The sequence below is a fragment of the Zingiber officinale genome, chromosome 4B (assembly GCF_018446385.1).
Source record: "Zingiber officinale cultivar Zhangliang chromosome 4B, Zo_v1.1, whole genome shotgun sequence".
NCBI lineage: Eukaryota > Viridiplantae > Streptophyta > Magnoliopsida > Zingiberales > Zingiberaceae > Zingiber > Zingiber officinale.
Genome location: NC_055993.1, coordinates 116,656,268 through 116,670,054, shown reverse-complemented (window position 1 = coordinate 116,670,054; position 13,787 = coordinate 116,656,268). Strand labels below are relative to the sequence as shown.

At 34.7% G+C, this 13,787-nt stretch overlaps 1 protein-coding gene across 5 annotated transcripts in view; it reads left to right on the top strand.

Moving 5' to 3' along the window:
- LOC121976150 (ATP-dependent DNA helicase Q-like 3) overlaps positions 1–13,787 on the top strand; it is a 35,869-nt gene that overhangs the window by 16,989 nt on the left and 5,093 nt on the right. For all 5 annotated transcript variants that reach the window (XM_042528176.1, XM_042528174.1, XM_042528175.1 and 2 more), the window contains 10 exons: positions 614–648; positions 805–888; positions 1,523–1,611; positions 1,926–2,078; positions 4,005–4,101; positions 12,012–12,015; positions 12,132–12,281; positions 12,361–12,453; positions 12,520–12,585; positions 12,710–12,840. In XM_042528176.1, coding sequence (XP_042384110.1) covers positions 614–648; positions 805–888; positions 1,523–1,611; positions 1,926–2,078; positions 4,005–4,101; positions 12,012–12,015; positions 12,132–12,281; positions 12,361–12,453; positions 12,520–12,585; positions 12,710–12,840 — 902 coding nt within the window. The remainder of the gene's footprint in view (positions 1–613; positions 649–804; positions 889–1,522; positions 1,612–1,925; positions 2,079–4,004; positions 4,102–12,011; positions 12,016–12,131; positions 12,282–12,360; positions 12,454–12,519; positions 12,586–12,709; positions 12,841–13,787) is intronic.

The window sequence follows — 13,787 nt, the reverse complement described above, 5'->3', positions numbered from 1 at the left end:
TAGGCACAATTAGGACTGTAAATAAGCCGAGCTGAGCCAAACTCTGTGTTGTTCAATCTTGTTTGATAAGATAACCGAGCCGAGCCAAGCCAAGCCTGAAATGAACTAAGCCGTTAAAATGATTGTTCAAGCTTGGCTTGGTTTGATTTTTTTTTTTTTTGAGTTTGAGCTTGACTCGTTTAGATGTTATCGAGCTCTCAATTTAAGTTTATTTGATTGATTGAAACTTTTCCATTTTAGGATGATTTGATTAATTATTGAGCTTGATAATATAAATTTATTTGTTCATTTTGAAAGTTTCTTTATTTATTTAGCAAGTTGATAGGAGTTTTATTGATGAACTTGGTTCACAAACATGTTCACGAATGTTAACGAGCTGAACACATATGTATTTAAGCTTGCTTATTTAGTTAAATGAGTTATTTAAGTTTATGCATTTAATTGATCTAGTGTATATTGAACAAACATAAACAAGCTCTTACCATACTGACACCAAACTTGTTACGTTCGGTTCATTTACAGCCTTAGGCACAATAGATTTGGTTCAAGCAGGAATATTTTACCTGCTTCTATTTGTTGTTTGTGATTCTAATAGTCCACTCCATGTTTACAGGCTCATTGCATTTCATCATGGGGCCATGATTTCAGGTTAGCAACAAAGCTTTTCAATATGGTTGTTGTATATAGTCAATGGCCTCAGTATTTTATAAAATAAGAATCAGGTTGTGAATAGAGGAATAGTATTTTATGTTTGAGACCTATTGTTAGCCTATCAACACATTCAATATATGTTCTTGCATGCAGGCCTAGCTATCGCAAGCTATCTTCACTAAGGATACACCTTCCAGAAGTCCCAATTCTGGCTTTAACTGCCACAGCTGCTTCACAGTGAGTTAAATTCTAATTTCTAAGGAGAAATTTCTGCCAGTAGCATTTAATTTCTACATATATCAATGTCTTTTGTTTTGTTTTATTATTTTTCAATGATTCTCTTTTATCTCCAAGACAAAGAATACCTTATCTGTGTATGTTGAAAATTAAGATCATGCTTTGTTTGGTTCATGAAAAATTAGGATTATGCTTTATTATTCTTTTTGTAACTTATTTTTGAATAATAATAATAAAATTGTACTATTCTAGATGAGATAAAGTTTATCAGTTCACCACTGACACTATACATTGAAATGCTGGCATGCTAGAAATAATATGATTCTAGTTAAAATTGAAACTCTGACATGATAAGAGATTTTTACTTCCTATTACTATAAACTATATGATATCTTAAATTTTATAGATATGTAACTTCTCTATTTTACTTAAACTCTTACTTTAAGATGCATATATGGAACAAGTATTGTTATAAATATTATTGAAAATAGGGACTCGAGATTTTTCAAGAGAGTAAATAGTCTTAGTTCGTACTTGATTTTTAATTTTGGTGAATATTTGTGTTGAAATTTATTGATTATGCATAATTGAAATATTTTGGTAGTATTAACTTCAAGTTTTTTCTGTGATGCAGAGTTGAGAAGGATGTGATAGAATCATTATGCCTTCGACAACCATTAGTTCTAAGGGCTTCATTTAATCGACCTAATATTTTCTATGAAGGTAATATCATATGGTGAGAACAAACTGAGAAGCATGCTAAATTTACCTTATTTTTTGTTTTTAAATTGATTTTGTTTTCTTTATTAGTTATTCAAACATTTTATACTAGCTTATGATACTCCGTGCTTAAATGATACTTGTCAAAGGCAGCCTTCTCAATGTGAAATTATTTTACAGTTACAAATCTTGTTAGACACTGTATCTTAAAATTTTTTAATTCCTTTTCTGTTATTTTCTTCTGAGCAAAAATAAAGAGTGAAATGCATTCATTTTCTTTTGTGGAGGTTTATACCATTCATGTTTTATCATTGCAGTTCGATATAAAGACCTCCTGGATGATTCCTATGCTGATCTCTCTAATTTATTGAAGTCTAATCGAAATGCTTGCTCAATTATTTATTGTCTTGAGCGTGCCTCCTGCGATGACTTATCAAGTTACCTGTCAAAGAATGGCATTTCGTCAGCAGGTATGTCTCTTGGGTTTAAAATGCTAAGCATTCAATTTCATTACCATAATTGTAAGCACTAGAAGGTACCTAATCTAGTATAACAATTAACAATTGCAATATACATGACAAATTTAATAATAAAATAGGACAGCCCGGTGCACAAAGCTCCCGCCATGCGGGGTCTCAGGGAAGGAACATTGTACGCAGTATTATCCTGCTTTTTGCAAGAGGCTGTTTCCAGGATTTGAACCCTTGACCTTTTGGTCACAAAGTAACAACTTTACCGTTGCGCCAAGGCTCCCATTCATGACAAATTTAATAATCTAGTATATTAATCACAACATATATGACAAATCTAATAATTCAGGTAGGATTATATAAATATCAAAACACCTCTTCCGCAAACTGGACATAAATACAATTATGCTTAATTGAAACTCAAAGTAGGAAATTTATTATGTATCCTAAGGTTGGAGATTTATTAGTTACCACAACTCTACTAAATTATAATAAACTCAAATATGCTTTTTTTATCCTAAAAATATTGAATTGTTGAAAACATAAATGACTTTGTTATCTTAGTGCATGGTTATAAATATTTTATGATTGATCCTTAATATATCAGTGCATGCCATGGTTTAAAATTTCGTTATGTGCCTGGCGAAATGGATTCCGTTCGTCGCCCAACATTGAGGCCGTCGCGACCTCCGCGGGTCGTGGCGGGGCGCGGCAGGTCATGGTAGGATACTTGTGGGCGCGTGGGTGTGATGCAGAACTAGATTAATAATTTTAATCAACTCCTAGCTATAAATTGAGTAATCTAAATATGCTTAATCAAACCTTAATAAAACTATCCTATTAATTTAATATATATATATATTATTTATTTTATTTTCAAAAATATATAATAAATTATATATTTATTTATCATACGGAGGCGCCCGCGATCATATATTATTATTATTTATTTTGTATGTTATTTAATATTTAGATTAAATTTTTTATTTTTAATTAATATATGTTATATTTAAAAAATATCGAAATCATATTGACACGGCATGATACGGGATTGAAACCATATTGTTCTGGTCATAAACTAAAATTTTGATACAGTCAATATTTTAAACCATGGTGTATGCATCCATGTCTCACAAGTTGGATGTTCATGACTTAACAAATTGGTGTATACTCTGCTTAACAAATTGGAAGAGCCTTAACATTCTTAACATTGTAATGAGCAATAACTTTGTCTCATTTCTCAATGTGATTGGTCCCACCAATATAAGTACAATAATGCTATTATCTGAAGCACTCACATGCATGTCAATATAACCGTATCAATGTAGTTCGATCTTATACTTACCATACAGTGGCGAGGTGGCCAAGTCTGATGTTGACATCCCACCTTGATCTTGTAGATGCTCTTTTGCATCTAGGCAATCCTTCAAACATACACACATCTTTAATGCATCTTCTTCAAGCGACTCCTCTTCTTGTCCAAGATTAGTTATCACCACTTAAATAAGACTTGAATGCTACTGTGCACATGAGAATTGTTAGTACATCATGATTAATAACAACAAATCCTGAGTACATTGATGCATGTTTGTTTTCACCAATTTAATTTGTGTACGTTCAACCTTCTAAATCACCGATAACTACAAATGTAGTAGAAAATATTAGTCAGGCCCCCCTATCAAAGTGAATAAAAAGCAAAAGCGCTCTATTTATCTAACCTACAGCTTCATAATGCAAAATAGGTAATACATTTCAAAGATAAGAAATTCACATGTTCAGGTGACCAGTAACCTAAGCAGAGGTGCTGTTAGTCTTTTGTATCTAGATCCCTAGCGATACTTGAAAGGAAATAAAATAGCTAAGATGGAAGTATCGAAAACTATGACTGTCATAACAGTTTGCTTATTTCACTTTTTGTTTGTATAGTTTACCATGCTGGCTTGAGTAGCAAATTGCGTACTAGTGTATTGGGTGACTGGTTATCTTCCAAAGTTCAGGTCGTTGTTGCAACAGTTGCTTTTGGGTATGTCTTTTCATAATCAATATCATGAATCTGTATGATTTCTTCTTGCTTCACTCATTCCTTTATGTGAATCCATTTGTAATTTACTAATTATTCTACTTGTAGATTTCAGTTATTTATGTATCACTTGTCTTAGTTAACATTTGATTAATGGTCTTGAAGCATGTCTCATATCTGCGCACAAGGAATTTGTCAAATTTGATGTATCTTCAATAAAGTATGTTATTCATATTAGCAGTGTCAACCAATGCACTAAGTTGCTAGATTATTGTTATTCACTTGTGTTTATTTTACACTAAACCTTTGTGTTTAATATATTAATTGAGATGGTCAGCTGTGGGTATGGCTGATTAGTGCATAAGTATGCTTGTCAGCATGCACACTTTATTTTCTAAGTCAGCCTGATTCTACATTGACTTTCACACCAATTATTTAGTTAGTAAATGTTGAGAATCTCTTTGTAAATATCTCTGGTGCAGACTAATATGTAAATATGTATGATGCTAAAAAATATAAAGGTGGAACTATAGAAGAGTACTTTCTAGTTCAATTAATTGAATCTACCCATTTACCCTAATAACATTGCTGGTATGCTTTAATGCCCTTGGGCTATGGTGCAGCGGTAAGGGCGCTCATTTGTCTCCTAAGCACTCACGGTTCGATTCCTAGCTATGGCGTATTTATAGAGATTTTTTCTCCAAATGAGACATGTAACTAAGGAATGTTGGACTTTTGGGCTGCCCGCCACAAGTACTTCCCGATTTACCCAGGTGGCCGATGGAAAACTTTTGTGGGGTTGAGCCGGTCACCTCAGGCTCGATATTACCTAGCCTAATTAATTAATTGCTGGTATGCTTTAAATCTTCAAATTTCAAAATATTTTAACCCTCCTTTACACCTTTCAGCCCCCCGTCATTCCCTTCTAATGAAATTCAGTGAAGCTCCTATTGTCATTGAATAACTAAGCTTTCTTTGTGATTTAACATACTCTTATTGGGCCCATCTAGTTACAAGGCACATGCAGTTGGTTGTAACTATACTGATTTCGTTAGAGACACCACTATTTAAATTAATGCCAACAGTTTGGTGATAATTAATATTCATCGAGAAGAACATCTTTACACAACCCGACATATCTCAAATCTAGAGCTAGCTATCTCCATGGTTTTTATCCTTGGTGGTTGGCCGTAGTGGTAACATGTGACACAATCTTGTTTTTTTAGTTTGATTTAAAAGCCATTTGAAATTCCCACTCTAAATTAGTGGGCATATGTGCGTTAAGAAACATGAGGTTAGTTTAGATTCATTATTTACTTATATACACCGTACAACAACCATCACCACCACTAAATCTTTATTCCACTGAGTATGGTCAACTGTATGGATTCTCCAACACCATTTGGTTTGATCTTACTATATCCTTATTTATATTTAAATGAATTTTATCTTGTTTTATCATTGCTAACCAAAGTTTCTTTGGTCTTTCTCTTCTTCTATTAATGTGTATATTTATTATATTTCCACATCGTTTAATTGAGATATTTATTGAACGTTTAAGTACGTGCTCATACCACCTTAAACAAGTCCTTAAGAGTTCTCCTTCAATAGGGGCAACTCTGATTCTCTTTAATATTCTTGTTTTACAACTCCACCTTAATATCCTTATCTCGATAAATTTCATCTTTTGCTCGTGTGCTCTCTTTATATTAACATTCAACTCTATATACATAGCATGTCTAATCATCATTTTGTAAAATATTCCTTTAAGCTTTAGAGGTGCCCTCTTTCATTTTAACTATTTTGCTTGTATTCTATGTAAAATATCTCTATCAATCCCTTCATCCTTTTACAAAATCTATTTTAGATACTTATAGTTTTCATTTACAGATAACTCGTCATCTGTTAACTTAACAATTTTGTGCTACTTTTGATATTACTAAATTTAGATTTTATATATTTTGCATTTACTCTACTAAGCCTAAAACTTGTTTATTTCTAACATTTCTCGTTGAGATTCGAATTTAGCATTCACTTCTCCACTTGTCTCATTGACCAAAACAATGTAATCTGCACATAATATGCACCATAGTAAAGTGTCTTATATGTGTCCCGTAAGTTCATCCATAATTGGTGGAAAAAGGTATGTATTTAGAACTTATTTTTGATGTAACCCTATCATGAAAACCATTAGTTAATATGCTTACATCCTTATACATATTTTTAATTATTTCAATTACGTTATGCTTTGTGACCAACGGTAAAGTTGTTGCTTTGTGACCAAAAGGAGGTCACGGGTTCGAATCCTGGAAACAACCTTTTGTAAAAAAGCAGGGTAAGATTGCATACAATGGATCCTTCTCCGGGACCCCGCATAGCGGGAGCTTCGTGCATCGGGCTATCTTTTTTTTACGCTATGCTAACACCTTTCTTTTTTAGAATTCTCCATATAATTTTCTTAACTCTATTATAAGTTTTTCGAGGTTAATGAGTATAATGTGTTGTAATTCTTTCTCTTTTTTTTCGATGCTTGTCAATCAATTATCTAAGATGTATAACTTTTATTGTTGATCTTTTAGACACTAATAAAAATTGATTTTAGGTCACTTTCTCAAGTTTCATGGTATAACCTATCCCTTATATTTTGTATAATTTTGTACGTTTTTTTATATAGGAGATTAGAGTATTTACCCTCCATTGATTAAACTTTTTTCGTTTTCAATATGAGGTTGAATAATTTCTCTAATAAATGCCCTGCTTCTTTAAGCATTTTTATACCTCTATTTGTATATTATTTGATCCAATTGCTTTCCTATTTTGCATTCTGGTTAACGCATGTTTACTTTTGAAGTTTGAATTCTCCGATATTTAAATTTCTATGCTTCTTTATTGTTAATTTAAGTTTTTAAGCTAAGTTGGTTATTTAAATCTTTATTAAAAAGTTAATGAAAATATATCTTTTATTGCTCATTTATTTCTCATCCTTCATTAGTAGCTTATTGGATTCATCTTCAATGCATCATATTTAAGTAAAATCCATTATTTTTCTCTCTTGCTTTAGCTATATTTTATGATCAAGCTGTTGTTGATGCAAGCATTTAAAAGCTTCTTTCTTGGCTTCACTTATTAATTTCTTGGTCTCTTTCTTGCCTACTGTAATTTTTTTAAAAAAAAATTCTTTGTTCTTACAAGTGTATAATAACTTATAGGCTCTTCATTTTTTCGCCACTTTCTCATATATTTTCTTATTCTATCACTAAGATTCTCCTTTTGACACATAAGTTTGTTCTTGATTACTCTTTTCAAATTTGATGTCATCTTATTCTTCTTCTAATACTTGTGGTCCTATTCTCTCTGTAAAGATACTTTGCTTCATATTTTCACCATTTGATCCTTGGATCCAGGCATGTTTTCTTTCTATTGATATTATGCTTGAGGTTCGCATCTAACACCATTAACATATGTTGGGTGGTTAAGTTTTTTTCCAGAGATGACATTGTAATTTTACAAATGTTTAAATATCTCTATTTCAATTTGCGACTTATTGTTCTGAATATTTGAATGAAACTAGGTATTCTTCTTTTTTCTTGAAGACCGTATTAACTATTATAAGTTCATATACAATTGTAAAATCTAATATAGTGTTTTTTTCTTCATTTATTGGTCCAAAACCATGAACCCCATCCACCCTATTATAAAACCATGAACCCCATCCACCCTATTATATTCCACATTTCTTAGTCTTATGTACCCATTTGGATCTATTAAAGTCTTATTTGTCGGAATTTTTTTTGTATTATCTTATCTAAGTCTTCCCAAAAACTATGTTTAGGGTTCTATAATACTCACATACATCATCTCATGGTTTAATATTTTGTTCCGTGCTTGACTGCATAGTTGAAAGATATCATTTTGATAAATTGTCAAAACTAGATGATACTTATATTGTGTCAATCATATTGATGAGTATCATGTTATATTAATGTTCACACCCCTTAACGAGCTACAAATGTGTCAAGATGAGATAAATTGAAATAATGTTTGTAATGGCATATAAAATGGTATATAGTTTTCTTCTTCCTTTTTATCTCCTTTTCAATTCTCCATCGTAGAACCACAATAATATTGTTCTAATTAAACTCTAAAATTCGGACATGACTCAATATTTTGAACCTTTCATCATCTTAAAACTTGTGATTCTAGAGTATTTATAATTTCTTTTTTCTTCTTAATAATAATTACTAAATTGAATATGTACAATGTTGATTATTATTAAAGATATCTCATTAGCTATTTTTAAATAGTTTCAGAAGTTTTATTTACTAGATTTCTTTGACTATGTTTCTATTCCCTTTTCTTTCCCTATATTACAATATTACACAAAAGTATTAATTTATATATACTTGTGTATTAAATTAAACCATCGCATAGTGTATGGGACATGTGGGAAAATGCCAACGGTATTTAAATATATTAAAGAAATCTCTAAATTGACAGTAATGACTAACACATAGGGGCAGCCCGATGCACAAAGTTTCTTGTTGTCAAAACTGCAAGTACACGGTTAAATCGTCAAGCAATAAAAATATCGATGCACAAGGATTGTTTATTAAGCATTAGTTGATTTTGTAGACAATTGAAGATTGAGTGAAAGCTTGAGAGCAAAAGATTAAGAGATAGAGAGAGTTGAGAGAGCAAGAGGAGAATGTTTGAGAGAGGGCCTAGAGTTGAGGGGGTCAAGAGAAAGTAAGTGGTTGAAGGGAGAAGTTGGAATTAGAAGGAACTATTCTAGGGGTTTCGCTACAATGCTAGTTGACATCCTCAAGTATTGTCCACTTTCCTCCCTCCATGTTTACACTCTTGTAGGGATTTTAACCAAATTATCGGTACGGACCTGTTTACATTGGAGTGTTTACTCTATTGAATTTCAATACTATTATGTAAAGAGGTAACATAGAAAGTTCGATTAAATGAATACCTCTTGTCATATGAGAGCCCCTGGTCATACAGTCTAGATTACATAAGTCACTTCTATAATTAGATTGGGAAAAACCCATTAATGATCCCAAATTTATGATGATACTTTGGAAAGTTTTGGTTAAAGAGATGTCCTCTGTCACTGAGGGCCCTCGACCATATAATTTGATGCATCTCCCCTACATGGTGATTTCAATCATTCATATCCATTCAATCAAACATCACATACATGTAATTATTCACCAGACACATTTAATCAAATAAGAACAAAATATAAACATATCATAGAACATGCAAAGGAACAAATACATAGTTCATGCATCAACAATCACATTGTAAGTACTCCCTACTCCTAGAATCCGGAGAACTACACTATAGCAAAGGAAATACAACCAACAGACAGAAAATAACAATCTACAGCTCAATACACAAGATAGAGAGAAGAGAATGTTTATTAATGCATTGCCGATCTTCTTGGATGAAATCCTTGCTTCGAAGGTGGACGGATCATCGAGATAGATGAAGATGGTTGCTCTAGGATTTCCCCTAATCCTCTCCCAAGGAAGGGGGAGGAGCCCCCGGTCCAAGATGAGTCAGACAAGGGTTTGCTTGACCCTTTTATACCTCACCTAAACTTTCTAGACTTGTCCCATTTGTTAGGCGTTGCCAAAATTGGTTTTTCATCATTTAGACTCGGTTTTCTCTAGTTGGACCCTAAAGTAAAGTTGTAGATCTTGAAATTATCTAACATTTGATAGGTCGCAAGACCCGTGGGTCTAATTGAGCCAAAAGTTATGACCGTTTTACTTTTGATCTGCAGTGTAGAAAAATTCGGGATACGACACGGCCATGTCTAAAAAAGACACGGTCGTGCCAAAAAGATACAGTTGTGCCTAAAAGGCATGGCCAAACCATTGAAAACATTGGATTGTGCCAGATTTTGACACGGCCGTGCCTATAAACACGACCCGAACATTTTGGAGAATTAAAAAATTTAAACTTATTAAACTAAATTTTAATTAAAAATTAACTGCGATGACGTAGGCGCGGTCGAGGGGTTGCGCGACCCCTTCGGGGCAGCCGCGGAGGTCGCACGATGCTTCTTTGGGGGGTGTCTGTCTCTGCGTCGTACCGGTCGACGGGCGAAACGAAATGTTTTGCCATTGCCGCTCGGTATGGCATGAGATTTTAAACCATGTAAACATTTAAAAAATATCTAAAATAAATTTTTAAAAGAAAAAATGGAATCGTAATACTCTCATATTTTAAATAAAAAAAGATTTTTTTATTATATATATTTTTAAATTAAAATAAACAAAATATATAGTTAATGAGATAATTTTTTTAGAGTTTAATTAAGCCTATTTGATTATAGCTGATTAAGTTTATAAACGCAAGTTTTAATTTAAAAAATCCAGCCCGTGTCTCGTGACAGCCTGTGCCTCTTAGTCGCGTGACCCTCCATCGTGGCTGGTGGGTTCGCATGACCCTCCGTTGCGATTGGTGGGGTCGCGCGACCCTCCGGTACGGTCGGTGGGGTTGCGCGACCCTCAGGCGCGGTTGGTGGGGTTGTGCGACCTCGCCTTGCAGCCGAAGGGGTCATGCAGTCGTGGCAGATGGGGTCGCGCGGCCGTGACTGTCGCGTGATCCAATTGCCCGCGGTCGTGGACTTTGTACCGTGCGTGCCGGTGCCGGTTTGCGGGCCGAATGAAATGTTTCATCCGACATGGCTTGAGATTTCAACTCATTGTCTCCATTGTGATTTATAAGTAGGTCTCCAACATGTTAGGATGTTATACGTTAGATGTTTCTGATTAGCAGTGTTGCAGATTTCGGCCTAGGCGCCGCCTAGGCGCTAGGCGGCCCCTAGCCGAACCGAAAACCTCCTATTCGGCCAAACTAGGCGGTACTATTTATGTGCGGTCCTAGGCGCCGAATAGGCGGTCTGTTCGGCCTAGGCGCCGCCTAGACCAAACTGATTTCTTTTTTGTTTTGGACCAAACCCTTTTTTTTATAATTATTTATGGCCCAAAAGCCCAAAACTACTATGTTTCTTTCCAGTTTTCCACAACTCCAACCCTAATCTCGCTGCACATCTCTCTGCCGCCCACCCATCTCTCTGCCGCCCACCTGCATATCGCTGCACATCTCTCTGCCGCCGGCGTCCCTTCCACCATTCTCTGCCACGCCTCACTGGAATCTCTCCGGCGCCCTAATCTCTCTGCATCAAAGTCAAAGAAGCAAGAATCTGCACCACTGGTGAGTTCTTATTCTTCATTCTTCCATGCTTTTTGCTTGCCTTCTTGCTTCCTCTTTGATCCTTCTTGGTTCTTCAATGCTTCATCTTGCTGCTGCCTTCTTGCTTCTGAGTTCTTCACTTCTTCTTTGCTGCTTCTTGTTCTTGGTTCTTCTTTGCTGAGTTCTTCTGCCTTCTTTGCTAGTTGTTACTTGTTTTGAATTTTGGTATTTTATTGAGATCAATGTGCACTTCACATTTTCACTAAAAGATGATATTGTATCTAGAGCGCCTAAGCGCCGCCTAGGCGCTAGGCGCCAGTCGAGCGCCCGACTGGCGCTTAGCGAAATCTGCAACACTGCTGATTAGTCAGTATACTCCACATTGTTAATCGTGGATGCTGGTCATCCTATTGGTCCGTGTAAGTAAAAAATGTTTTCTGATGGGTTTTCAAAGTGGCTACCATTTATTAATTAATTTGGTGTATTTGGTTTGAATTTTGTAATTCTATTCCTATGGGTTAAAGATAAGACAATCTTGTTAGATATCTCTTATATTCTAGCTTTAGAGCCCTTTTAGCCATTTAGTTTCTACTCTTTTTATTATTCTATTTACTAATGAAATCTTCTCTGGTTGCTGCTGCTGTGGTGTGCTCATGACTAAAATTTTTGGTTTAACCGCTTCAATTATGCTGGTACAGGATGGTATGATCATTTTTTAAAATTATTTTGGAAGTCTTGAAGCTTATTTTTTATAGTTAAGAACATATTAATACTTATTAAGGTGCTTGGTGCTGAGTTATTAATGATTTCATTTTTAGGGTATTGATAGAAAGGATGTCCGCATTGTTTGTCACTTCAATATTCCAAAATCAATGGAATCGTTTTACCAGGAGTCTGGAAGAGCTGGCCGTGATCGGTTGTCTTCCAGGAGTATATTGTACTATGGACTGGATGATCGCAAAAAAATGGTGATTATGTTATACATACTATAGTTAACAAAGATCTACCAAACATCACCTCCACTTAACACTTTGGTACATGTTATAGGAATTCATTCTACGAACTGCCACTATGAAAAAGAGAGAATCTTCATCTCCTTCAAGTGGCTTGCCAGAGAAGTCTTTAGCTGCATTTACTCAGGTGCGTTAGTTGTATTGGTCAATTATAAAAATTTCTTGGATTAACTTACAGATGTTACAAAAACAGATGGTGGAATACTGTGAAGGTTCTGGTTGCCGTAGGGGAAAGATTCTTCAAAGTTTTGGCGAACAGGTGCCTACAACTTTATTTCTCCACATCATGCATTCAATGATATTTCTTTGTTCTCCTCAAAAATGAACTTTGTTTTTTTTGACTGTTTGGTTTGTTATTATTAATCAACATTTTCCATGAATAGGTGTCAACATCTTTATGTCAGAAATCATGTGATTCTTGCAAACAACCAAGCATAGTTGCACAACACCTAAAGGATCTTGAGGGAAAAACTTATTCACAGAAGGCCAAGATCTTTCCCATCTTGACCAAAAGGTATTTTTCCAATGATTAGACAACATAAAGTACATTCTTTTAATCTCTTTGTTTTCCAATGGGAGGATATAGATTTTTACACGGTTAAACTAGCAATAGTTTGTTTCTTCCAATAATTAAATAGATTCTGGAACCAAATGTCGACGGTCCTAGGGGGGTTAAGATTGTACATGGATCCATGGTTGAAATCTCAAGTTGTGCCTGACGAAATGGGCGAAACATTTTATTTTGCCCACAAATCTGCACCGGCACGCCTGTTACGAGGCCCACGGCTATGGCCACGGCGGAGGGGTCACGAGACCCCGTCGGCTGCAGCAGAGTCGTGACCTTGCCGGTTGCAGCGGAGGGGTCCTGCAACCCCACCTACCGCGATGGAGGGGTCCCGCTACCCCACAACGCAAGGCATCGCAAGACACAGATGTGGGATGGATTTTTTTAATTAAAACTTATGCTAATACACTTAATCAACTCTAATAGGGATAATCTAAATAAGCTTAATTAAAATCTAATAAAATTATCTCATTAACTATATATTTTAATTATTTTAATTTAAAATATGCAATATTTTATTTATTTATTTATCATATGAGAGCCTTATGATTCCATTTTTTAAAATTTTATTTTTTTATATTTTTAAATGTTTACGTGGTTTAAAATCTCGTCCTATATCAGGCGGCTTTGACAAAATATTTTGTTCTACCCACCAATCGGTACGACGAAGAGACCAACATGCCCCGTAGAGGCGTTGTGTGACCTTTGCGGCTGCTCGGAGGGGTCGCATATCCCCCTCGGCCGTGCTGATGTCATCATGGTTAATTTTTAATTAAAACTTAGTTTAATAATTTTAATTAACTCTCAGCTATAGTAAGGATAATCTAAATAGACTTTATTAAACCCTAATAGAATTATCACATTATATACATAATTTTTCTATAAAAAGTTCATAT